General features: G+C 49.6%; 1 protein-coding gene across 3 annotated transcripts in view; it reads right to left on the bottom strand.

Moving 5' to 3' along the window:
- PPP1R12B (protein phosphatase 1 regulatory subunit 12B) overlaps positions 1 to 24,992 on the bottom strand; it is a 130,028-nt gene that overhangs the window by 51,655 nt on the left and 53,381 nt on the right. Inside the window, exons 9-14 of one of the 3 annotated variants that reach the window (XM_074163416.1) lie at positions 23,010 to 23,119; positions 19,626 to 19,823; positions 18,722 to 18,804; positions 16,586 to 16,711; positions 10,824 to 10,991; positions 10,084 to 10,269 (exon numbers count right to left, since the gene is read on the bottom strand). In XM_074163416.1, the coding sequence (XP_074019517.1) occupies positions 10,084 to 10,269; positions 10,824 to 10,991; positions 16,586 to 16,711; positions 18,722 to 18,804; positions 19,626 to 19,823; positions 23,010 to 23,119 (871 nt within the window). Of the gene's footprint in view, positions 1 to 10,083; positions 10,270 to 10,823; positions 10,992 to 16,585; positions 16,712 to 18,721; positions 18,805 to 19,625; positions 19,824 to 20,858; positions 20,872 to 23,005; positions 23,120 to 24,992 lie in introns of all 3 variants that reach the window. The other 2 variants (XM_074163417.1, XM_074163418.1) reach the window with 2 other exon arrangements.

The raw sequence follows: 24,992 nt of genomic DNA, 5'->3' as shown, positions 1-24,992 counted from the left end.
CGTTTTCCAGAAACACATTGCTTGCTAAAATGCAGAGTCCATGTCATCCCATTAATTCAAGCAGATATCACATGATCCAAGCACATCTTCAAAGGATCAGTCCTACGTGTTGTATTTTCTTGCAATAAGCTTTCTCTGAGAAATAAATGAAATAAGAGCAGCCATCGCGCTAAGTTCAAGGCACGCATAAAGCAGATCAGATTTTTCTCAGAGTTTTGGTTGCAAATACAAGCAGCAGAATATAAATTGTTAGAGATGTGTTATGTGAGAGTCAGCAAAAACCCTGCAGAAGTTTATAGTTCCCAGAGACAAGCGTGTCCTGCTGCCACGAGAGCTGCAAGCTTTTGATTTGTGTATTGGCCAGAAAAAAGCTGGGAACTGAATGATGAACCTGGCTCCCGTTTAATTCTTCCTGTTTTCAAGAAAACACCTATTTTCTCCGTTAACTCTTTTAGTCAGGACAGTGCAACACAGAGAGATGGATCCTGATCGCTCACCACAAAAGTAGCTGCAATAAAGTATTAACAGAAGGGGAGATTCAAAGCAGGGCAAGAGTAAGCCTGGATATACAAGCTGGTGAACCAAGAACACGAGAGCAAATCTGTATGTTAGAGAGCCTGTGCCAGAGGCAAAAAAAAAAGAACATACTGTTGAAAGAAACCCCTCCCGAGTGAAGGGTAAATGACGCAGAAAAAGAAATTAAAATCCCCTGTTTAATTGGCGCACAGAGGGCAAGAACAGATGATGAATTTCTCCAAGAAACATAGAAGGTTCTGATGATGTTTTCACGACGCTGGTCTCCTTCCTTCCCTTCCTGAACTCCTTCAAGCACTTTCAGATTGAAGCACAAACACCACCTGCCACCAGGCAGAGTCCTGTGGCAGAGGGACATCACCCCGTCCCGGAGGGAACACCAGGAATCTCTAAAACTTGCTGAATTTTTACGTTTTCACACTTCAGTGATGACCCAGCACTGGGAAAGTACTTGCCTAAAAGGCACTCACCCATGCACGTTAAAACTTGGCAACACAATCTGGAAGGTAAACGTTCATTAATTGCTACAGCTGCCCTTTTGTCAACACCTTTCAGGACTCAGGGGCTTTCACCTTGCTGGCACACCAACATGCCGGATGCACAACCCCACGAGTCACGGTGGGGTCCCTTCAGCTCTATCAGGTTCCTCTCCAAGGAACCCACATTCCCGCAGCAGGGAGTCGAGCTGGCATTCAGCATCTACGGGGCACGAGGTCTCTGCGAACGTGGAATCGGTGGCCGTGAACGGGGGGCAAGGGATCCTTGATGCAGCTCTGCCAGAGGGAAGCTCGCCCTGGGCAGGAGCCACAAATCACAGAATGCTATGGGGTTGGAAGGGACCTCTGGAGATCATCTAGTCCAACCCCCTGCCAGAGAAGGGTCACCCAGAGCAGGTCCCACAGGAACATGTCCAGTTGGGGCTTGAATGTCTCCAGAGAAGGAGACTCCACCACCTCCCTGGGCAGCCTCTTCCAGGGCTCTGCCACCCCCTAAGGAAAGAAGTTCCTCCTCATGCTTAGGTGGAACTTACATTCAAGTTTGTGGCCGTTCCCTCTTGTCCTGTCCCTGGGCACCACTGAAAAAAGACTGGCCCCATCCTCCTGACACCCACCCTTTAAGTATTTATAGGCGTTGATCAGATCCCCCCTCAGTCTGCTTTTCTCCAGACTAAAAAGACCCAAGTCCCTCAGTCTTTCCTCCTAAGAGAGATGCTCCAGGCCCCTCATCATCTTTGTGGTCCCTCTGCTGTCCCCTCTCCAGCAGTTCCCTGTCCTTCTTGAACTGGGGAGCCCAGAACTGGTCCCAGTGCTCCAGATGGGGCCTCCCCAGGGCAGAGCAGAGGGGGAGGATGACCTCTCTCGACCTGCTGGTCACACTCTTCCTGATGCACCCCACAAATTCTCTCTCTAGTTCAGGAGCGACTCTGATCTACGGTCCCTTGACCAGAAACTCTCGCGACAGTTCTCCTGGAAGCCAGGACAGGCTTTTGGTTCTTCCAGCTCTGGGTACTAGGGGCAGAGGAAGCCAGGCCCAGGTTTGGTTCCTGCACACAAAGAGGCTCGTTCAGCATATGGAGAGCCATACAGATATCCAGACTCTAAAATGTTCGGAACAGCTTTTCTTAAAAGTACAACATCACTATTCCAAAGACTACAGTAATTTCAAAATCCTTGTCATACATATATACCCGTCTCTTTATCTCTCATACATACATATGACGCACATGAATAGAGATATGCACACACCAAAAAAAAGGAAGACGGAAACCCCCCCAGCAAAAGCCTCAAGTTCTGATACTGTTCCCCTGGAAACAATTGGAAAAGTACAGCATCCCAGCGATGCATTCCTACAAACTGGAAATTTGCCATTGGCTCAGAGACTCTCCACGGGCGGGGGGAGGGAAGAGAAGCAAGCGCAGGTTTTGCAGGCAGCAACGCTGACAGCGGTTCCCCAAATACAGCTCCTTATGCCAGATAATAAAGCCTGTTCCCAGCAGCAAGTCAATCATTGACAATTACACGCAAACGGCCAGAAAAGAAACTTTTCCTGCTCTCTCATCCAAGCAAGCAACAGCTTTCCGTTCTTCCCTGCGTTTATCCCTGGGCTAACACGTTCCACGCACCAGCCCCCCACAACCGAGGAGACTCATTAGAGCAATTGCCATGAAAAGTTGGCTGACTCTAACTTGAGCAGACCATTCCACGGGCGGGAGAAGGATAACGTGTGAGACTCTGCAAGCGCTGGAGCCGGGAAGGAGGGGAGAGACAGCCAGACGACGTGGAGTTATTTAATAAGCTGAGGACAGAGGGATAACAAGATTTCAGGATCATGCTCTTCAAGCATTTCACAGCTGGCTCGAAAGGCTTGGCTGAGTATTCACCATTTTCAGGCCTTTGCTTTTCTCTCGAGTCAGTCCTGGCTGTTGCGGAGCTGCCATTGTGTTTCAATCTGGACTGTGAATTCTCAACCCATGAAAGTTTAAATGCCTGAATTTCAATCATCTATTTACAGTACGATTAGCAGGTTAACGAGCAGAAGATGACATCCTTGATTTGCGACAGCTTTGCTTTGCTCAACAGGTTCAGGTGCTGATCTGAGAGATTAAGAGACTTGTGATCTTTGTCACTTGTTAATCAAAACAAGGAGGACCCCTTATCCCTCCTCCAAACTCAGGCTTTGATGTGGTGTTTACAATGGGTTGAGGTTACACGCGTGGCAGCTGATGCTCTAAGAATGCCTCCCGTCACACAGTCGGGGATGGTTTTGCGTGTGCTCTCCCATCTGCCCGTGTTCATCTGTGTGTGCCCTTCAGACAGAGCTGCTGCTGGTTTTCCTACGGCAGCACAACCCCGGCCTCCGCAGCCTGGACCGCCGCAGCGGGGAGAAGCGAGGGATGCTCTAACTGCAGAGCCGGGGGGGACACGGCCCCGCTCGCCCTCAGCCCCAGGGGCTCCGCATTTCCTCTGCCAGAAGGAATTGGTACCCACCGAGAACTCAGCGTCTGGGGCTGGGGGAAACAGCACATAGATTGGAAGCTTTTAGACGATCAGTGCTATCCCTTTGCAATAATTAAAGCCACTCAACGTCATGGTGAAAAGTGAAAAGGCAACAAACATCACAGTGATCGCATTCCTTTAACTGGCTGGTCTGGAGAAGGCTGGCTGCTCCTGTGAGCCCAGATCTTTAAAGTTCTGCCAGAAAAAGGGAAAATGTACTCCTTTAAAAACAAAAAAAACAATCCAGGGATTTTTTCTGCGAGAGAAAAGCAAAGAGTGCTGCAAACATAAAAAAAAAAAAGCAAACCAGCAACACCTTTTCCCTACCGAACTTCCCCTCAGTTGCTGGATGCATTAGTTGTGACCGTCACAGGCGCGAAGCTTTCCAGGCTGGAATATTCTGAAACCGGTTCGTGTTCAGCAGAGGACACCCAGTGTCAATAGACAACACCGAGCAGTTTGTCGCTGCGTCACGCAACACCGTGCGCTGCTCTCTGCGGTCCTCAGGGGCTCCCTCTTCGCTTTTAAAAAAATTGCTGCATGAAACGGAGCGGGGTGAAGCTCCATCTCCTGCCAGCTGAACGGACCGGAGGCAAAGACGCCCGTGTCCCGCCTCTATCAGTGCCTCTCTTCCTCATTTTCAAGTGAGCCAACACGGTTTGACATTTTAAACAACCTTAGCAGACCTACTGCAGCTTTCCCAAAAGCTGGTTTATACAGCCTGAAACAGGGCAGCAAATCCCTGGGAGAAGAAAATAAATAAAAAATAACACTTGGCGAAAATCGGAATATTTGGGAAATTTCCCTTTTGCGACCAAAAAATAAAATAAAATCAGAACTCGATGGTCATAAAAAAGGTTCAGCCACTGAAGCAGATAAAGCTCAGGTTTACCCCTTCGCTCCTCGGCGAGAGCATCGTGTGGGCTCCGACTGCCACCTCCTGGCAGCGGCTGCCGAGCGGGCGAGGGAGAGGAGGGTGAACCAGCGCCCGATAGTAACAACCTAGAAAAGATTTCCATTTCCTACTGAGCTGAGACTGCAATTTCCTCTGGTGGTGGCTTTGGTTCAATTTCAAGTGTCCACTGTTCTCTGGGATAGAGGATCATTAAGTTTGCTCAAAAACTCCTAGAGCAGTCCCAGCGTGGCTGCCTGGCTTCCCCGGCTCCTCCACCTGCAACATCCACGGGTCGGTGCTGTGGAGCAAAGCATTTAACAGAATAACTGATTTTGTGCTAAATTAGCTCTCAGCTGTACCGTCGCACAGGATCTCCACAAATATTTCGGGTCCATTCTTCAGTTTAATGGCCATTTTTGGACACAGAAAAAGTATTTGAACGTGTCAATGTTAGTAAATGCCCACACCCTGAACGTTGAGGTGACGGTGCCCGGGTGGGACTGGAGCCCTGGCAGCAGAACTCGAATACGTGAAACCCATCAGTGGTTACAATTAGTAAGTAAAGAGGAATCGCACACAAATTTCGCATCCAGACAGGGATGGGGAGAGGCGGCTTTACCTTCTGCTCGCTCCGTGCTGTCAAGCTGCCGTTCTTTTAGATTGGTCAGCTCAAGTGGTCCCTGCTCCGTTCCCTTGACCATTCCTGGAGGATCCCGCATATATTCCTGCTCGGAGTTAGCAGGCCAACCTACAGCCTGGGCTCCTCCGCCCAAAGCAAATGCCAAAATATCCCCCCCTCCTTCTCCTGGATAACGCCAGGGGCAGCTGAGCACGCAGCAGCCCACCCGCTCGCCGCCTTCACAGGGAAGAGGGCTCGGCAGCGCTGACCCCCATCCTACACCTCGACCTTTTTTCCAAATAAAAATGCAGCCTGATTTCTGATACAGCAGGAGCAATCTCGCCTCTTCCCAACATGGACAATCCGATGGGCCGCAGAATTCCTGCCCTCCCACGTCATCCGCACCAGCAGCCTTTTAAAAAAGGGACAACTTTATCTGAAAGAGATTAACGGAGCAGCGCGGCAGAGAAATGCTTTCAGCAGCAGGTGCCGGATGACTGTTGGGTTCTTCACAAGAGAGAAACCTCTTGAGTTTCTGCTGTTCGCTGTGTGGTGTGCCTGGGAATCCGTCCCTTCCCAAGCAGCAGCCCTTGCAGCAGAATCCCCACCGCTCAGCTTCCCAGGCACCTTTCCCAGGAGAATTCAGACCGCTCAGCTTCACAACAGCCAGTGATAAGGATTAGAGTCAAATACAAAAACCCCAAGGTGGTAGCAGAAAAAGCTGCTGGTGTTGTCTTATCAGCTCCTCCCAAGTGACACTTAAATCCCCCTTGGATGCAAATTCCATACGTTTAGATCTGACAGAGATCGGGGTTTCTTTCTTTTTTGGCAGATAATAAGGGTTAACAGACATATCGGGCATCCACGCTCGCCCTAGAGGAGTCATGTTCTGAATTTGGACAGGACAAGAATCACGAGGTAAAAGGACTTGCCAAAAATTGTTCATCTACCAGTACTGGTGGAGGAGGATTCAGTTATTAATATATTATTAATATATGCTACTATAATTAGCAGCTGGATCCTCAGAATGAAGGAATGAAGAATGAAAAATAAATTCCTCTTGGGAACGAAGCAGCGAAGAGAAATGTTTGCTAGACACATTTACCTTGCACCTCGGTGAACTTCCTTCATCCGCAAAGAATTTCTAGGGGACACTCAGGGGGCAAGGAGCCAGGCTGAGCACAGCCCCAAGGCTGCTATAAAACCAGCCCACCTCCCTCCTGTTCCTGATTTCTCTGAAAAACTGGTCAGAGTGCATTAAAAAATAAGGAAAAGAGCGGTGTTTCCTGTCTCTCACTACCCTCCTGCCTGATGGCGAGTGCTCCCACCTTGCCGGAACCTTCCCGAGGAACAGGAAGAACAAACACAATTGCAAAATGTGACTGTATAAACAAAGCGGCTGGGAGAGGGAAGAAAAGAGGAAGGACAAATTAAAATCCCAATTTTTACAAAACCAGGCCAGATTTCAAATCCAGGAGTGTCCTTTTATACTGGTCACACAACCGGTCACCCAGAGGTGGGATGTGCCTTGCAGAAGTTCTGGGGCGAAGCCTGTCCTACCCCGCGTGTCAGGTACCCACCAGCTGTGGGCTGTGTGGGGGTTCAGCTTCTCCTGGGAACCAAAGCTTTCACGAAAGGCTTCAGAGAGACCCAGATCCCCCAGACCTGCCTTCCAGCACCAGATGGCATGGTTCCAGCCCGGCAGGATCTCCTGCAGACCCCTCTCCACACAGAGGGGACGCAGCTCCAAGCCCAGGGACCCTGCCGAGAGGGGCTGCGGGAGATCTGAGAGAGGAGATGTGGCCCCAGAGCCCTGCTCCCAAACTACACCCACAAGGTCACAGAGGAGCTTTGCAAAGGAGCTTTTGGTGGCACTAGAGGCCGCTGTCATCCCGGGTGAAGGCGGGTAACCCAGCAGCGGGCTGCAGCCAACGGGACCCCCACGTCCCCACCACCCACCGGCACCGAGCGGAGACCAAAAGGATGTTTGTTTTGCACCAGAAGAAGAGGGTCTCCGTGAGACACCGATGGCACAGCATCCATCGCTTGGAATTCCCCCCCAGCAGAGCCAGTGCCGAGTTCAACTGGACAAACGCATTTACAACGGGAGACAATTTGAGGCTGGCAGGAGATCGTGGAAATGGCCAAACAGTAAAGTTCATCCGGGGCTCCAAAATTCCCATGAAAAAGGAAAAGAAAGGGGCTGGCAGAAATGTTGACTGTGGAGGATGGTGCGTTTCTGGCCCCTCATCCCCAGCGCTCCATGGAACGGAGGGAGGCTGGAGGCACCACTGGTGCATGTAAATATGTGCTGGTACATGTAAATACGTGCTGGAGCATGTAAATACATGCTGGTACATGTAGATATGTGCCGGTACATGTAAATATGTGCCGGTACATGTAAATCCACGTGGCAGCAGCGTGGCTGGACATCCCTGACATCGGCTCCGACACCAGGCAGCCGATCGCTCTGCTCCCTGCAGGTACAGACGGCACAGTGCTCCTCCAAACCGCCTCCTCCTGCGCTGCCTTCTCCTCTCTTGTTTCTTTCCTCCCCTTTCTAACAACACGAGACGTGATCCGCACTATTTTCCAGCTACCGGAGAGTTTGCTGACCGATTTAACCAGCAACCAAGCAGCAGGTAAGACACCGTGGATGGAAGGCTACAGTGGGACAGGGGAAGGCTCGTTGGCCACCAAAGGATGCAAAGAGCTCTCCAGAGCAGTGCACCAGCGGTTCCTCCCCGAGCCAGCAGCCTCTTCTGCTTTAACCTTTTGGCTTCACGCAGATAATTTAAGGCCACACGTTAGGAACCATCCCTGTGATCTAATATTAGATGATAAGCTTGTTTATGTTTTTGTTGCTAAGAGAAAGCCAGAGCTTTGGAAACACTGAAGCAGATGAAATGCTCCCGCAACAGCTGCCGGAGGGAACTGCAATCCATACAGCGCTTCCCTGACAACTGCTTGACGTTTTCCTTTTTTTATTTTATTTTACTGGAATCGGTCTCCTTCCAAAAGAAGCTTTTCCCACTTAGGTGGCCTCTCCTGTTTCTCTAGGTCCGTGTTTCCCAGTTCAAAATGTGCAGGCAGTTCCCCAGTCGGTATATCCTGCTGCTAGAACACACCTTCAGAAAGAAGGTTTCCTCCACCCGCGAGCACGAGGCATCATTGCTGGGCTTTTTTTTCCTCTCAGTAGTTTCAAAACATCAATTAAAGGTGGGAGGAATTTTCTGGTGTTTCTCTTTGCATTAGCATAATTCACAGGAGACGGTTCTCTAATAAAAATGCAGAGCACTTAAACAGATCTTCTGTATTATTTATAGAAAGTGATTTGGCAATAAATGCCAATGCAGCAATATTAATAGATGCTCTTTTGGGCATTTACAAGGACTCTCACAGTCAAGCTCCCCGTCCGCAGGCACTGCCAAAACTCTGGGGGGTTCTGGGGAGCCCACTTCTCCGGGGACAAATCTAAACCTTCTGCAACTCGACTCCGGGCTTGTCAAAATGGAGATTGTGTTGTGAAACCGTCCGACGCGTGAACCGAAAGCACACCGCTCGCTCTGTCCCCTGTCGCACAACCTCACTTTGCACCGGGAGTAGCTTTTGGCACCTCGTCTCGATTCAACTGCAGATGACACCGGCCCAAGCGACCCCCAGCAAGATGACAGGGAGCACACGGAGGCACCGCTGGCGTTACAGGGCAGTGTTGTGACAGACGGAGATACGCCGCAGTCCCTATTTCAAATGACGGCCCCGCACGCAGAGCTGATGGACGCGGCTCGCCCAGAGCGCAGAGCCCTCACAGCTCTCCCCGTGTTAGCTCCGGGAAAAAAAAAAAAAAAAAAAAGGCAAAAAAGCCCAAACAGCATTAAAAGTCTGACCGTTTTCCAAACAGTCCAAACAGGCCACCTTCTCTCTTGGATCCGCAGCAGTCGGAGCAGCGCTGGGAGCCACGGGGCTGACTGCGGATACGGTCCCGCTCAGCTCCACCTTGGCAAGCTGCTAATTTCCATTATTGCTCGCCACATCCTTTGGCGTCGGGCCATTTAAAATTTGTCAGAGCACTATCTCCACTCAGGAAGGTCTGTATTTTAAGAAGCTGTTATTTTAGTTTGGAAGAATCTATATACTGAAAACGCTCCATGAACTGGTTGCTGGCTAGAAATCCAGAGTTCATCGCTGCCTTGTATTTATTACCATTTACTTTCACTGATGCCATCAGAAGAGCCAGGTTTTGTAAAAGTTAACCTGTTTCTAGGAATAAATATGGATCGTTTGATATTATGTACTTAAATGCACACTGTAAATTTCCTTTGAAAAGAGCACTTGAAAAGAGCAGGTTTATATTTCCCCAGCCTTAAAATAACATCATATGCCGAGGAAGAGACACCGCCAGCTCCATTCAGAGTCATTCAAAATGCGCGACTGCTGGGATAGCCTCGGTGGCACACGGCAGATTTCTGCCTCTGGGCTAAGACTTCCTTTATATCAATCGAAAGAAATGCCTCCTCCGGAGCGTGGCCCGTCTCCTCCTGCCCTGCACACCCACACGCACATCCACACATGCCAGGGATGTTTGTTTTCCCGCACTAACGAGGGCCTCTGGGGGGGTTGTGCAGCAGAGATGTCTCCATCGTACAGAAACGCAGCTGGGCAGAACCAGAGGATGGATCGGATCTGACCGTGGCTCAGACCAACCCTCTTTTTAGGACGGGATTCCCGTTACAGAACTTACTGCAGGCGGCTACTGGGCTCTGTCCCTCCGCACACAGAGGCCTCGGGGACCGAGATCAGTAGCCAAGACAACTACTGAAAATAAAGGCTGAGACGCTGAAATGACAAGTAGAAAATTATGAAACTAAATTTAACCTAGTAGCCAGCCACGACTCAATTCAAAACCTCGAGATGGAGCAGGGGCAGCAGCCCGGAACTCCAGGCTGCACCTGAGAAACAGTTCTTACACCCCACCATCACCATCACCACCACGTGAGAGCTGGCCACGGCGGAGGGACCGACACACTCTGCTCACTGACCTTCTGCGCTCCCTGGCTTCCTCAGCTGAGAAGTCCTTTCCTGCGGTTGAGGCAGCACCGGCATTGGCAATACCGTTAGCAGAGCCGAGTACAGCACGGTTTGTGATTACACCTAGGGGGGTGCTAGCAGAGATGCCCTCTGTATTTTTCTCTACAGCAGAATCAGTTTGTTGCCTGAAAGGGGCTCTGAAATAGAGAAGACATAATGGAAAGCAAAGCAAGTGAACTCAAGCGCTGCCCGAGACCAGCCACCTCCAGGGAGCATTGACAGTTCATTCTCCTCCTTCTAGACTCGGGGTTTTGCAGAGAACAGCACACATTAAAACCAGTTTTTAAAAACTTGTAGAAGAATAAGCAGGAGGAATTCACAGTCTTCACACCCCTGTTTGTAGCAAAAATGATTAGAAAATGTACCTGGTGGGTAAGCAGAAGGAATGAACTCCAAGAGCTCGTGCCCTGAACGCCCAAGAGCTGCCCGAGCAACACTCTGTGTCTCTAATGGGGGGGCGAGAGGCCACAATTGGCCACTCCGGTGAGGGAAGAAGCCCCGGTGGCGGAGGGGCTGTTCACTGCCTGCTGGTGCGTACACACCTCTGAAACCGTCCCACGTACCCACGCTGGGACTGCTCAGCAGCGCTTCCCACGCGGAAGCACACTTCCAATCCACATCCACTCCAGAATTCAGAACCTCCAACCCAAAGGCTGCTTTTCTGCAGCGCTCTCTCAGCGTGAGCCGTTACCTGGTGTACTGGCGGGCTGATGCAGTGGTGTTCGCACCCAGAGGTGTGGGGCAGGCGGGGACAGGTTGCCACGGGGTGCCCAGGGCGGTGGGTGAGGTAGCTAGAGATGGAGTGCGACTGGCTGAAATGTAGGGACTGCTGAGGTCACTACTTCTACCAAATGAAGCACTGTAAAACATCACAAAATCACGTCCTTCAGAGCACAGTAAATATTCAACAGCACATCACCCCAGCTGGCTCTCAGCTGGAAAGGGAGAGAGTGTCACCCCTCAGCGAAACGTGTGGAAGGAGATGAGATCCCACCAGAGCCGGGGCTCGCGCGAGCAGCACCCCTAGAGCTAAGCCCAGCCGAGTTTCAGCGAGAGGATAACGGCCTGGAGGGGAATCGGTGAAGATGAGGGAAGGGAAGTACCCTACGGCAGTGAAAGCGGCGCACACGGAGCACCCCTGGGAACCGGGAGGAGGGGGACACAACGAGCCAGGATGAGGTTGCTTAAAGCAGGGAAGGAGAGAGTGGCAGGAGCAGGTGTGGCTGCATCCCCTCCCAAGGATGCTCAAGACTTCCAGCTTATAGCAGCCTTCCAATATCTGAAGGGAGCCTACAGGAGAGCCGGAGGGGGACTCTTTGTCAGAAAATGTAGTGACAGGACAAGGGGTAATGGTTTTAAATTGGAAGAGGGGAGATTTAGATTAGATATTAGGAAAAGAATTCTTTACTGTGAGGGTGGTGAAGCACTGGAACAGGTTGCCCAGGGAAGTTGTGGATGCCCCATCTCTGAAGTGTTTAAGGCCAGGCTGGATGGGGCTTGGAGCAACCTGCTCCAGTGGAGGTGTCCACTAGACACCCCCCCCTCTAGGGGGATTGGAACTTGATGATCTCTAAGGTCCCTTCCAACCCAAACCATTCTATGATTCTGTGATTCTTTAAGAACTTGTTTTCAGTGGATTAAAGCTTTGGGAAAGATGTTCAGCTCAGGCTTTAATTGTCTTTGAGGTATATTTGGTACAAATTTTGTATTTCTGGAAAAGAGCTAGCAAAACTGTCCAAAACTTATTCAAGAATGAGCAAAGGAAATACATATTTTGCCAGTTTTAAACAAAACCCTTAAAACCATTATCACTGAAAACCTGTGATTGTTTAAGAGCTCATAGTCTGGAGAAGAGACAGGAGGAGCGGAGAAGGGCTCTCATACGGGGATGTACCCTTTTGCTTTTCCAGAGAAAATCCATCCCGAGTGGGAGAAGCCGCACACCTCTAAACCCAGATTTGATGAAATCTGGCAAAATCTCCTGCTGCGTGTGCCAGAGCCCCGTGGAGAGGCTGCTTGTTGTCTGCACGGGGCAAACGAGCTCCCGTGCGTGATCTTGGACCCTGCCACGCCTCTCCCAGCAACTGGTATTGCTGGTTGCTACTGGTCAGACTGGGCTGTCTGCAGGATCAAAGGCAGTGAGGCTGGAGGGCTGCCTCTCCCATCCCGCGACGGAGCACACAGAGCACGGGGAAAGTGGCTGCGCCAGGAATAAAAGCTGACCTGGAGGGAAAGCAGAGCGGGACAAAGAGCTGCAGGCTGATGGGAAAGCCAGGGCCAACGGGCTGGAACTGGAATTCAATGCCAGAGCAAGAGTCAGAGAGAGCAGCCCCAGGCTGAGATAGAACTTGAAAGGGGCAGGACAACAGCCAAGGACAGGTCAGAGGAAGGATCCAGTCCAGTTCACTCAGGCACCCAATTTACAAACCAGTTTGACGTGCCAAGGCCCCCAGCCAGCCCAGAACAAGCAGCTGGTCCCCAGACAGCCAGAGGAGAGAACGGGGCATCCTGGGAGGCCTCCATGGGGAGGAACCTTGGGTTGGGGCTCTTCAGCTGATGGCTGCCTGCCACATCCAGGTCACAGAGGAACAAGCAAGTTATTGTCACCAGGGAGCAACCTCCACCGGACCCTACACACAGCTTCCCCTGGAGAGCCGGCCCTGCAGCAGCCAGGGAGCAGGAAGCCCCGTTGGAAGCAAGTGCCTCCCTTCTTGGCTCTGCAGTGGAGGAAAAGGCCGAGCTCTGGAGATGGGCTGGAGGAGGGGGGGAGCAGAGGGTACGCCTGGCTGGGGTGGCCGTGCAGGGCCAGCGGCCAGGGAGTCACAGACGTGAGTGCACGGAGAAGACGATGGCGGTGGAGCATGTGCCCGGGGGAGGAATGAGAGGAGCAGCAGGGAAAAGGTGGGGGCAGCCCTGGGGGAGCAGGGTGGATGCGGCAGCATCCTTAGAGACCCCGAGGCACCATACTAGAAGACCCCAAGGCAGAGAGGTCTGGGCACGAGGGGTGGCTGCAAAAAAGAGAAGGAGCTTGGTCAGGACGGGAGGACGCAGGGGAGTTACTAAGTCAGACCTCACAAGGACGGTCTCTCCCAAGGGAAATGGGTGACAAGGGCAGACGAGAGGATGGAAGAAGCACCAGGTGCCTGGGAGAGCACAGATGGGAACAAGGAGGAGGAACGCAGAAGAAGAGCGTGGGGATGGCGTTGTCGCACCCCCTGGATGGGAGAGACGTGGTGCTGGGGCATCGGGCAGACACTGCTGCTCATGAGGAAGCACTGCCGGCGCTGCGGAAATCCACCTCCCACCCTGCCACAGCCCGGGGGGCACCGCAGGGTCTGGGCAGGACTCTGAGGCTTTTATTCCATTGTTCACATTTGAGCTGAACAGGACCAGAAAATTGCAAGAAAAAGGTTAGCTGGGGAATCTTGTTAATTAACAGCCGTGTTCATATGAATGTGTAAAAGGGAGGATTATGAATTTATGCTAAAGAATTCAACATCAGAAATAAAAAAAGAGACTGACACACTGCTACTCGTTCCCTAACATAATCACCATAACAGAACCATCAGGGAACGAGCAATGAAATGGAAAGCAACATTTCAAATCAATAAAAAGAAATACTTCTGAAAAGAGCTAAGGCAAGTAGAATCCAAAATCTTAAAAACTTTTGAAACCTTAAAAAAGCTCCCCCATATGCTAATAAAAAAGGTTTGCACAAAACACCTCACCATTTGTTTTTAACACACTGCAGAGTAGTGTGTAGTAGTGTGTAGATCTCTGCAGGGTAGTGCAGAGATCAAAACAGGATTTGCTTGTGGCCCTTGGCCACAGTGGCCAGTAAGAACCACATTAAATATGACCCCCGGCTCCTGAAGTCACCGTTGCTGGAAGCAAGGAGAGCGTGGGCGGTGGAAGACGGCTCTTAAGTGACCCAAGCTTTTGCAAATGTCCTTCTAAACCAGTTGCTGTCAGAGTCTGGACTGCACGGACTGTGGCCTTACTGGCTGTGATGGGTTTTAGAACCAGTAAGAAGGTATATCTGCAAATACGTAAAATGGAGGAGAAACTAACGGTGTGAAAAGGTGATTTCACTCTGGCGTGCGGTCCCTTCCTGCGAGGTATCTCTTACGGCTGATGTCAAAGGGATGGCGCTGAATTAATTCCATCGGCTATGCCAGTTTTCCTCCCAACCCCCTAAGAGGCAGTCGATGAGAACTGGTGTTTGAAGGCCAATATGCTCTGAAGTGGAGAACAGCCTGCTGGAGCAGGGCTCGGTGAGCTTTCGGGCTGGTGGTACCCTCACCGAGAAAGCAGAACGAAGCACAGTCACTACCGTTACAGAGAGAGCTCTAATACTTGCTTCAAGTAAAGCCGAAGAGCAATTCCAACATTGCTGCAAATTATTTTGTCTTTTTTTAGAAGAAAAGCCATTTTCAGCGTCTTAAGATGATCTGTTGCTGTTGTTTACTCTGTGTTTGGGGGTCACTTATAGAGCACAGCTAGGCACCTGTATGGAGGTGAGTGAAACGCTAAGGTGAAGGGGCACAGCAGATGCACAGAAGTTGTCCTCTCAGTAACATCCACTGCGTCACGTTCACTTACATTTTTCCTCTCTCAGAACAAGCTTTTATCTTTGGGAGTCATGTTTAGTGTTTTGTTAATACCTGGAAATGACAAAGAGCTTATCCTTAACAGGCAGCTGGGTTCTCTTCCTCATCTTAGAGGCTGATGCACAAGGCTGGAGAAATCCGAGGTTCAATACGATTATATTTAATTTCTCTGTGCTCTTCTATAGAAAACCATATGGGATACACGTCAAATTGACCACGATTTTACTGTTTGTACATAAAATGCAAAACTACTATCTCTTTAAAGAAAGTACACTTTATCCCTACCCGTCAAAGCTACTCTCTGTAATTGCTCGTAAACCAACACTCTCCTGCGAAGGGCCCGAATTCAGCCTTTGTGACAAGAAATTGGTACCAGTGGAATACCACTGCCAGCCAGGACCTGCGCTGCTCTCTGTACAGCTCCTCCAAGGAAATACAGTACAACTACGTGAATGTAATACTAAATCTGGTTCTGGATTAACGGTAATCCAGAAACGGGCAACATCTGTAACATTTCAAGGGAGAGGCGGGTGAGTGACGGGGCCGTCTCCCAGGCCAGGGGACACTCGGACACGCCAGCAGCAAGAGGCACAAGTTTTCCACCGTGATCAGCTGCGGCCGGTCGGAGCGCTGTAAGAGAGAGACACGCCACAGAGGTTGGGCTGTCATCGTGTCCCAGGATAGATGTGAAGTCACTGGAATGGATCAGCAGTTGGGAGAAGCCTGCTCGACGTGGCTGTGTCACCTTTTGTGGAAATGGCTCTGCGTGTGCTCGGCAATTGGACAGACACATCCTCAGGCACAACTTACCTCTACCAACACAAGTACTAGAACACAAAAAATCCGCCTCTTCCCAAATATCTCAAGCAGATGTTCCACCTTCAGGACAGATATTTAGTTCAGGGTCTAGAATTTGGTGAAACACAATCTAAAACCTTGAAATTTTTCTGCCCTTTTCCTTAAGCGCCGATCAAATGGCTTTGCAGCGTGCCACGTTTATAGGTGCTGGTTTGATGGTCTCCAGCGTTAGCTAAAATAAAGGTGAGGTGATGGCACTGTACTCGTAACAAAGGCTGGTCCTTCTCACAGCTGAGATGAAAACTCAGTAAGGTGTTATTGCCTTTACAGAGCAGGGCATTCACTCGCCTCCCTCAGAGACAGCATTGCCTGGTACCCGAAGGAAACTGAGCCTCTGCCTTCCCAAGGGGTAAAAGATAGCGCCAATTAAAGAAGTTACGCACAGGATTGCTCTGATTCTGCCTGGCTGGTTTACCAGCAATTGGCCTCTAGGATTTCACATCTGCTGTGCAGAAACCGCTGCCTTTTGCCATGAGGAAACGGCTGGAGCCATCAGTCTCACTCCTTGGCAAGCGCTGCAAGTCGTGCACAAGAGCACTGCCGCTTTTCTGATAATGATGCCGTAAACATGGACTAATATAAACCAAAATTAGAGATAAGCTACAACTTACCTGTCAATAGCTATCTGAATAATGCTTTCAGACTGTAATTACTTTATTCTCTTTTTATGATCAATTTTGATTTTATTATCTAACCATAATACTTGCATAAAACTGAGAAAACACTTTGCATTTGAATTATGTGAAGAAGAGTGTTTAAATTCAGTTCAACAGTCTACAAATCAACAAAAGTGATGGCCTTTAAAAAGACTATTTAGCATGACAAATGTCGGTAAATCTTAATTTTTATTTCCTGCTCTGAGCAGAAGAGGGTCCCCAGCCAAGTGGCGCTGACGCAGTGAGGAGCAAGCAGAAGCTGAATTTGGGAGGGGTGTTACGAGCAGAAGTGACCGCCTGGAGCCCACAGAAGACAGAACTGGACGTACCTTTTCAAGTAGGTAGAGACGTAGGTAGTGGGTGCACCAGAATGGGGAGCTTCGTTTGCCTTGGATTCATCCCTCCAGGGCTGGCGGGTGTAGGAGCCGCTCCGCACGAGGTTAACGGCCGATTCTCTAACGCAGGAGAGAGCACGAGGTTTGTTTAGAAAAACTTTTGGAGTCTCCTCTACAGTTTCAGAAGACAAACCCTTCCCTCACCCCCACATGCACCGTTGTTCGCAGGTGACAGCTCCCTGAAACACCTCTTCTGGCCCTACCACCAGCCGTATTGCTTTAGAATCACCAGATGGTGCAGTATTTTGCATAAAGAGCAATAAGATCCTTTTCAGTCGAAAAATTTGCAATTGGAATTTAGATTGTCCACAAAAATAATTTAACATATTAAACAATGTCGTTTGATATTCTCTCTGCCGTCACGTATCAAACAAAATTGCATAAATGGACAGATATTGCCACTGCAGGGGAAGTTTTTACTCTCCGAGGTCTCCAGGCAATGACAGGAAAGCAATTCCTACGGCAAATCCTTTGCTATACTTGGCAGCAGAAAACAACAAGCAAAATATTTGGCAATATCTAAAACTACTGTCAATAAATCACTAGCAGCCCTGTTTATCACAGTTATCTGAAATCAGGGCTCCTTTTCCCGACACACGCTCTGGCAGCATGTCCTACTCTTTCCTGGCCTTGGACAGGACCTCGAGCTTGTAATGCAGCACAAACCCATTCTCTCCTTAGCCTACAATTATTTTCCATTTTTCAATTGCCGTGTCCATGCTGGTGCCTTTTCAGACACCTGTGGGTTCCATGAAGTGAAACCCAGCTGTTCTGAAAGGGAAAAATATTGGGAAAAATCTGTACTACACAGCGCATCTGGGCACCATCTGCTCACGCAGGGCAGTTCTCAGTCCCTGCCTCCCCAGGCAGAGGACACCCCCCAGCAGCCAGCGGGAAACGCCGCTGCCAAAACCACTCAGGCTTATCATTTAAACACAAATTGTCTGCTAAACTCCAAACCACAGCGACTGGCTGAGATTAAGCAAGAACGCAGCGGGGAGGTTCCAGCAAAAGATCAGCAGAGAATCTCAAACTGTGCTGAAATTCTCCCGGGGTGGTCATCAGCCGGGACTTCGTTGCAACAATCACACTTCACAGCGACTTCTCTGTGTGTGCCTTTCTGTCACTGCTGTGGAAGTGGCTGGAAATGAGGCTAAGCTCCAATTTCACTCCTTTTAGCATAAACCCTGAAGAATCTGTTTATAGAGATTAGCTTCTCAAACGTATCTTGAGATATGAGATCACAGAACCACTGAATGCTATGGGGTTGGAAGGGACCTCTGGAGATCATCTAGTCCAACCCCCTGCCAAAGCAGGTCCACCCAGAGCAGGTCCCACAGGAACACGTCCAGGCGGGTTTTGAATGTCTCCAGAGAAGGAGACTCCACCACCTCCCTGGGCAGCCTCTTCCAGGGCTCTGCCACCCTCACAGGAAAGAAGTTCCTCCTCGTGTTTTGATGGAACTTCTTACGTTCAAGTTTGTGCCCATTTCCTCTTGTCCTGTCCCTGGGCACCACTGAAAAAAGACTGGCCCCATCCTCCTGACACCCTCCCTTTAAGTATTTATAGGTGTTGATCAGATCCCCCCTCAGTCTTCTCTTTTGGGATATTTATCCCATTTATACTCTGGTTCTGTCCAGGGGCAACTACACACGTTTCCTGTAACACCAGCCCCTGCAATGGGAACGGATCCGTTCAGGAGAGCTCACAAACTCAGGTGAATCAAGAACCGGCAGATGTGTGACCAAAGGGACGGACAGGGACTACTGAGCAAGTGACGGCAGCACGAGTGTAGGTGCCAGCTACAAAATGAGGCACTTGCATACAAAAGGGAAAAGTACACATAAACCCAGTTTCCTGCTGGAGCCCATGCAGGTATGAACGTGGGGGCAGCGGAACCAGCCTGCTACCGCTCACCTAAACGAAAAGCAACGTACCTCAGCTTTACAGATCAGAGAGAGCTCTCCATACTGTGAATTCCCATGTGCTTGGGACTGCTGAGAAAATATATGTAGCATGGATATAGAAAAGAGGTATTCCAGAGGATCTGAGCATTAAGTTCAGTCTCACCTGTTTTCTTTCTCTTCTATATCGCTCGTGCTGCTCAGTCTCCTGGGGGCTATTGTGGCAAGATAGCTCTTGCTGTCTTTATCCTGGTGAAGCAAAAGAAGTACTTCAGCTGTGCAGCTCTTACACTTCAGCACGCTCGGTGACAAATAAATTCATGTGCAAATTGCTTCAACTAAGAAAGCACTCTCTAAGGACAGCCGGTTTAAGGCATTTTCTTGGGCAACACACACCACAGCATAAAAGTATTACTTCTGAAAATGATTTCCTGAACAGCACACTAGTGAGTAAAAGCAGCTTCTAACTACAACTACTTATAAATCATAAAATCATAGAATAGCGTGGGTGGGAAGAGATCTTTAAAGGACCATCTTTGTTGGACCATCTAGTCCAACCCTCCTGCAGTGAGCAGGGACATCTTCAACTTGGTCAAATTGCTCAGAGCCCCATCCAACCTGCCCTGGAATGTTTCCAGGGATGGGGCATCGACCCACAGGCAGCAAAGTGAGTGCACGGGACGGGATTCACAAATACAGCCGGTGGATACAGGAGGAATCCACAAAGGTGACAGCGAAGGAGAATTTCCACTGCAGGTATGTGCTACTTGCTGGATTAGGTATTTTCTGGTAAGGAATGGGCCATGCCAGACCAGCAGCAGTTCCCTGGCAGCCCACTCCAAAGCGAGCAGGAGTGAGGTCAAAGGGGCACCAAACTCCAGTTCTGCAAGAAAACTACTGACAGGAGTAATTTTCAAATGAAAAAAAAAAAGAAAGAATGAAAGAGACCTAAGTTTGTTATGGATACAAAACCCAGCAATAACTCAAAACGAAAGGGAAAGGGTCTTAAACCTGCGAGGTAAATTCTGCTCAACTGGGATGCGCTAAATCATCTTTGCTGTAAGCCAAACCTTTTCTTTGTTGTCTAATAATGCAGATATCCGAGGACTTGACGAAGAGCGATAGATGGAAGAAGTCTTATCTCTCTGCGCCTCCCGAGTAGCAGCGACTTCACTCAACATGTTGTGGCTGCCAGTCTTCCGCAGCCCCAGCCGCCACGAGGACGGTGACTCATCCTTCTGCTCCTCTGACTTGCTGAGCCAACTGAACTGGAGAGAAAAAGGGACATTTGGAAGAAGTAAGAGCACTGCAAGGCACAGTCTAAGTTCTGAAAGTGCTTCAACAAGCCCCAGTTTTTGCTGGGCTACACTTGTAAGATGGAGTGGCTTTGATTTCCTGCTTAGCTTTAATTACAGGACACAGCTCAAGGTGAACTCAGAGGGATGCAAACTGCTGTAGTGCCCTCATCCCCAAGGACAGACGATGAAAGAAATCTCCTGTCATTGTGCAGCTCCCTTTGCCGACACAATGCCCTCCTCCAGCTTTGCAGAAAGAATATAAGGAACAATGAAGCTTTTATTAGCACCCGTTTAGGAAGGTGAAATTATTCAGTAAAGGCAGAAAACCAAAAAAGTAATCAACTCTTTTGGGACTAGCTGCAAATAAACCCTTACACCCACCAAACTGGACAGAGTCCAGGAGAAGCCATTAAGATCAGAGAGCTGGAGCCCACAACACGTAAAGGGAGAGACTGAGGAAACCTGGCTTGTTTAGCATGGCAAAGAGAAGGCAAAGAAAGGATTTAAGTGCTCTGCTACTTGGAGGGTGGGGTTTACAGAGGATGTGGAACCAGACTTCTTCTCAACAGTCTACAGCCAAAGGAGAAGGAGGAACAGGCACAAGTTCCAACACGGGAAATCCCAACTGACGTGAGGGAAGACGTACCTCCTGGCAGGAGCGATGCTGCGCTGGGATGGGGAACAAGACAGTGGGGCATCTCCATCCTCGGAGACGTTTCAATGCTCAGCTGAGCTCAGGCAGCTCAAAGCAACATGAGACAGGCTTGAAGTTGGCCCTTCTTGGGGCAAGAGGCTGGACTAAAGGCTTGCAGAGGCCCGTTCCAAATTAAACCTCTCTACAGTTGGGTACCTGCATATTCTATACATACCACAGCATGGGCCTTCCTGCTTTCTGTGACATGAGATGCTTCTGACAAGCACATGTTATTCCTCAAACATACACCTGCTTAAATGTACAACTTCAGTTGCAGTTATCAAGTCTTACAAAAAGATGCCTCCTGCCACTCAAGAATGGAGCCTGGACACCGCAGGAGATACTGCTACGAGGACAGGGGCTGAACCCCGAGTTGTACGGGAAATGAAGCAAACAAAACATTAGGGATTATTGGAGAAAAATAGAACATGAAACACAACACCATTATGCCTCTGTGTTACTGCAGGGCACGATCACACCTTTGGCATCACACACTGCTCTGCTCCACAGCTCGAAAGCAGTATTGAAGAAGGGGAAGAGATTCAGAGAAAGGCAACAAGAATGAGCAGAGCAAGAGAGCTTCTGTATGAGGAGTTATTCAGAGTGTCAGGAGCCTCCAGGCTGAGACATGACCAAGGGACACAAAATCCTCAGTGGCACATAAAAGGGTGAATAAGGATCAATTATTCCTTGTTCCTTCCCATAAAGGAATGAGGGGCAGCAAACAACAAACTGCGGGAGGTGTGGGAGGCTCTGTATAATAAATAATTACACTGAAGAACCCTTTGCCACTGGACATTATAGGATCCCAAATATTATGGGCACTCAAAAAGTGACTGCACAAATTCATAGAGGAAAAGTCTAGCGGGGGGTGCTGAATACAAAAAATACCACAAATTCAGGAAGTCCCTGAAATGCGAATTGTTAGAAGGTGGGAGAGAAGTCTCCAGTAGAGTCTGTCTCCTCTAGTGCCTTTTCATGGTCACTGTCAAGGGCAGGACACTGGGACAGACCAGGCTGTTGGTCAAAGCTGATACAACCATAATTATATCATATTCTAAATAACACAAAACATCTGACATTATCCAGAATAAACGAAGCTACTGGGGAGCTCTGCCCTCAAACCCATTGACTCGAGACTGCAAAGATAAAATTATCACTGCGGTATTTTAGCAGTGTTTCTTATCTAATGTTATTTTAATGCAGATGCACAGAGTTAATCTCCTGTACTCCACTAATTCTAGCGCTTCCAGTCTGCTGAGCTCCACAGCTCTAATGCTTCAATGTCGTTTTGACACTTTCCTCAGAGAAAGCTCAAATGCCGTCTGTAATTTCTGAACACCATCGGAACAGCAAATATTAATCACCCCACAAACGGAGGGCAGCACAAGCACTCGTATTTTCCCATATAAACCCCAATCTGACAAAGAGTTACAGAAGAATCAAACGTGTAAGAGAAGGTAAAGTGGCTGATCTTAAGTGATTGAGGTCAAATTAATAACTGCTCTGCACACAGGCCCTCCTCTGTACCCAAACAGCCTAATTCTGGGTTAAACAGCTCAAATGAGTGAGAACAACACTCTGCAGCTGTGAAAAGGTGAACAGAAGTGCTGACACCTCCCAGTCCCCTTCTGCCTTTAACTCCTTCCCTGCCACGTCGGCCTGAGCCCAGCGATGCCCAGAGGGGCTCTATTTCATTGGATCTGGATGAGAAGTTAGACTCAGCAGCATGGCAAAAAAATCCCGAACTGTGACTAAGGAAGAAACATTTTCCCTCTAACATGTACCCAGTGCCTCAGAGGTTGGCAAGGAGCCCGCGTTGTATAGTGTCCTCCAGATCCTGGTGCAAAAAGAACCCAGAAGCACAAGGTCCCAGTCCCCAGCAGCACACAGAGTCTCCTGGTGCCATCGAGCTGAGTGACGTGAGAGCTGGAGAATTCAGATAAGATTTCAGTAACGCTACTTCACCTTTAAAAAGCTTTCATAGCCCAGCTATCCAGTCAGATGCAAACTTTATCCTCCCTGCTCGCTGGGCCGAAACATCACCCCACTGAATCAACTGAGTTTGGCAAGTCGGAGGCACTTCAGATGACGATGCCAAATTCACTGCTGATGCACCAGCAGGAACCAGCTTTGGTGAAAGATCTGCTGGTCAGAGACTGGCATCGGAGAGACAGAACTGACAGCGACACAAAGCGCTGGCGGTAAAGCAGGGTGTCTCCTGTGAACAGCACAATTTGCTTCAGAGGGTGAGAGATTCAAGAGGAACCTTATCGTACAAACACCACCCTCTTGTGCCAGTCCTCTACTCTTGTGAACACAGCATCTTTATCAAAATTGCATACTATCATGCTCCACATCTTACAGCTCCTCTGAAAATCGGTTTCAGAGTGTCCATTTCCCAGGAACACCTACTGCTTTCAAGCTCTGTTGGAGTCCCCAGTGATTCCAAATCCACTTACTCTTCTGGCAGATGCAGTGAAGGAGTTGGGCTCGGGTGGTGGCATTTGCTCAGTGATGCTAGGCCTGGTGTCATGGCTGGAATGGTTGGCAAAGGGCTCTTCCTTCCTTTCTACAATTTTAAACAAGAAGAGAAACCAAATGTTTCAGTATCGCACTTCCAAGGCCCTCCTTTCCAGGCACAGCGAGCGCTGCCTCTCCAGCTCAGCGCTGCTGGGACCCGGGTGCGCCCCCGATGGAGAACCTGTGGGTGCCAAGGCGAACCAGGGCTTTCTGCAAGGAGGCTTTTCTACGTACTGAAAAATACCGTGGGCACGTTTGCCAGGCAAAGCTTTCCAGCTTCATCCCCACAGACAAGCGAAATATTTGCAGAAAGCACCTTAAAGGAGGACAAACAGGTTTTCGGTTTGTTCACGACACTGTTTCCTCTGAGGGATTGTTCCTCCCTGGATTGACTGGGGAAGCGCAGGACACGCCACCCGTGTGTGTGTTACAGCACGTGTCCCCGCCGCTGCTGGGCACCATCCCACGGTTCTGCTGCAGGGGCTTATGCTGGGGGGCACAATCTCTGCTCTTCTACAGCAAAATCCATTTTTCTACATAAAGCTAGAACTGATCCCAAAAAAACCTCTTTACCAGGGCTGGCAGCAAGCGACACAAACACCGTCAAAGCTCCCTGGCTCCCTGCTTGGGAGACAAGTGCAATCATCCAGTATTAATTATTTTTTTTTTTTAATCTATGCACCGTGCTTGACATAAAATCATCCTCCAGCCATTACCAGGAGGAGAGTAGGCAGAAACTCTGTCTCAGGCCACAGGTTCCATTGGCAGGAGCGCAGGGGGCGGTGAGACAGAGCATTTCCCACCACAGCCACGTGCAAAGCGCCTGCGGAAGGATGCACCCACACAACACAGCAGCGTGCTCCTCCCGCGGCTGCGAGTGCCTCACCCAGGCACGGTTTTGAAAAAACGACGTCATTTTAAGTGCGAGCACCCAAAGAGTACTAGCACATGAGGTATGTGCAGCGAATAAATATCCTCTATTTCATATAAAACGCAGCTTGGCACGGAGCTTCTGTGAGGATGGCACCTTGGAGCGTGAAGATCAATCTTTCTGAAACAAATGTTCTCACCCCTGGAATCCAGGATTCAAAGGACACAGAAAACAGAGAAGAGCAAGCCAAGAGAAACATTTTAAAATAAGAGGCAGTTAGCAGGGCTGACAGACCCAGAGCTGAAGAGACAAAGATGCATCTCCCCCAGGGAGTCTGGGTGGTACTGCAGCCTCCGGCGCCTCTCCCTCCCCTTGCTTTATCTCAGAATTCCCACCACAGTCCCCCAGACACAGAACCTCACTCCTGGAGCCCAGCTCGCAGATGCGCCGCCCTTTCCAACGGCCCCTTCAGGAGGGGGCAGTAAATCACCCACTTCTCCTCGTGGGTCTTGGCATTCGGCACTCCACGGACACGCACACACCAAAAATGACACGGGTGGCATTCGCTGGATTCTCCAGAGTGAAGAGGAGAATCCTGGACGTTACATGGAGGGGAGACAGACCCGACGGCCAGCAGGCTTCACGGGCTGGGCTAGATGGTGGCTGGTAGCCCGTCCTGGAAGTTTATAGCACACAGGTCAACTTTTAAGCCTAATTAGAAGGGCACAAGCTGCAGTGGAAATGACAGGCTGGAGAGAGCTCAGCTGTGAGCAACGTGACCCAACGGAGCCAACTGCAGGGGAAGGACGGGCAAAAGGACCTCGTGCCGGCAGCGTGAGGGACTGCGTGACCACGGGCATCGGCGTCTTTAGGGGAGGAGCCCACATTTTATTATACTGAAATATTATACCGAAAATCAGCGAGGATTATAGTTCAATCTGCCCCAAACAAATTTGGTGAGACTGAAAATTTAGTTGCCTAATTTCACATAAATATAATTTTTCTTAAGGTTTTTTTTTGGGGGGTGTATTTGTCTTTTTATTTATTCATT

The sequence above is a fragment of the Numenius arquata genome, chromosome 24 (assembly GCF_964106895.1).
Source record: "Numenius arquata chromosome 24, bNumArq3.hap1.1, whole genome shotgun sequence".
NCBI classification, from domain to species: domain Eukaryota; kingdom Metazoa; phylum Chordata; class Aves; order Charadriiformes; family Scolopacidae; genus Numenius; species Numenius arquata.
The sequence above is the reverse complement of the archived record's forward strand: the minus strand, read 5'-3'. Positions and strand labels throughout refer to the sequence as shown.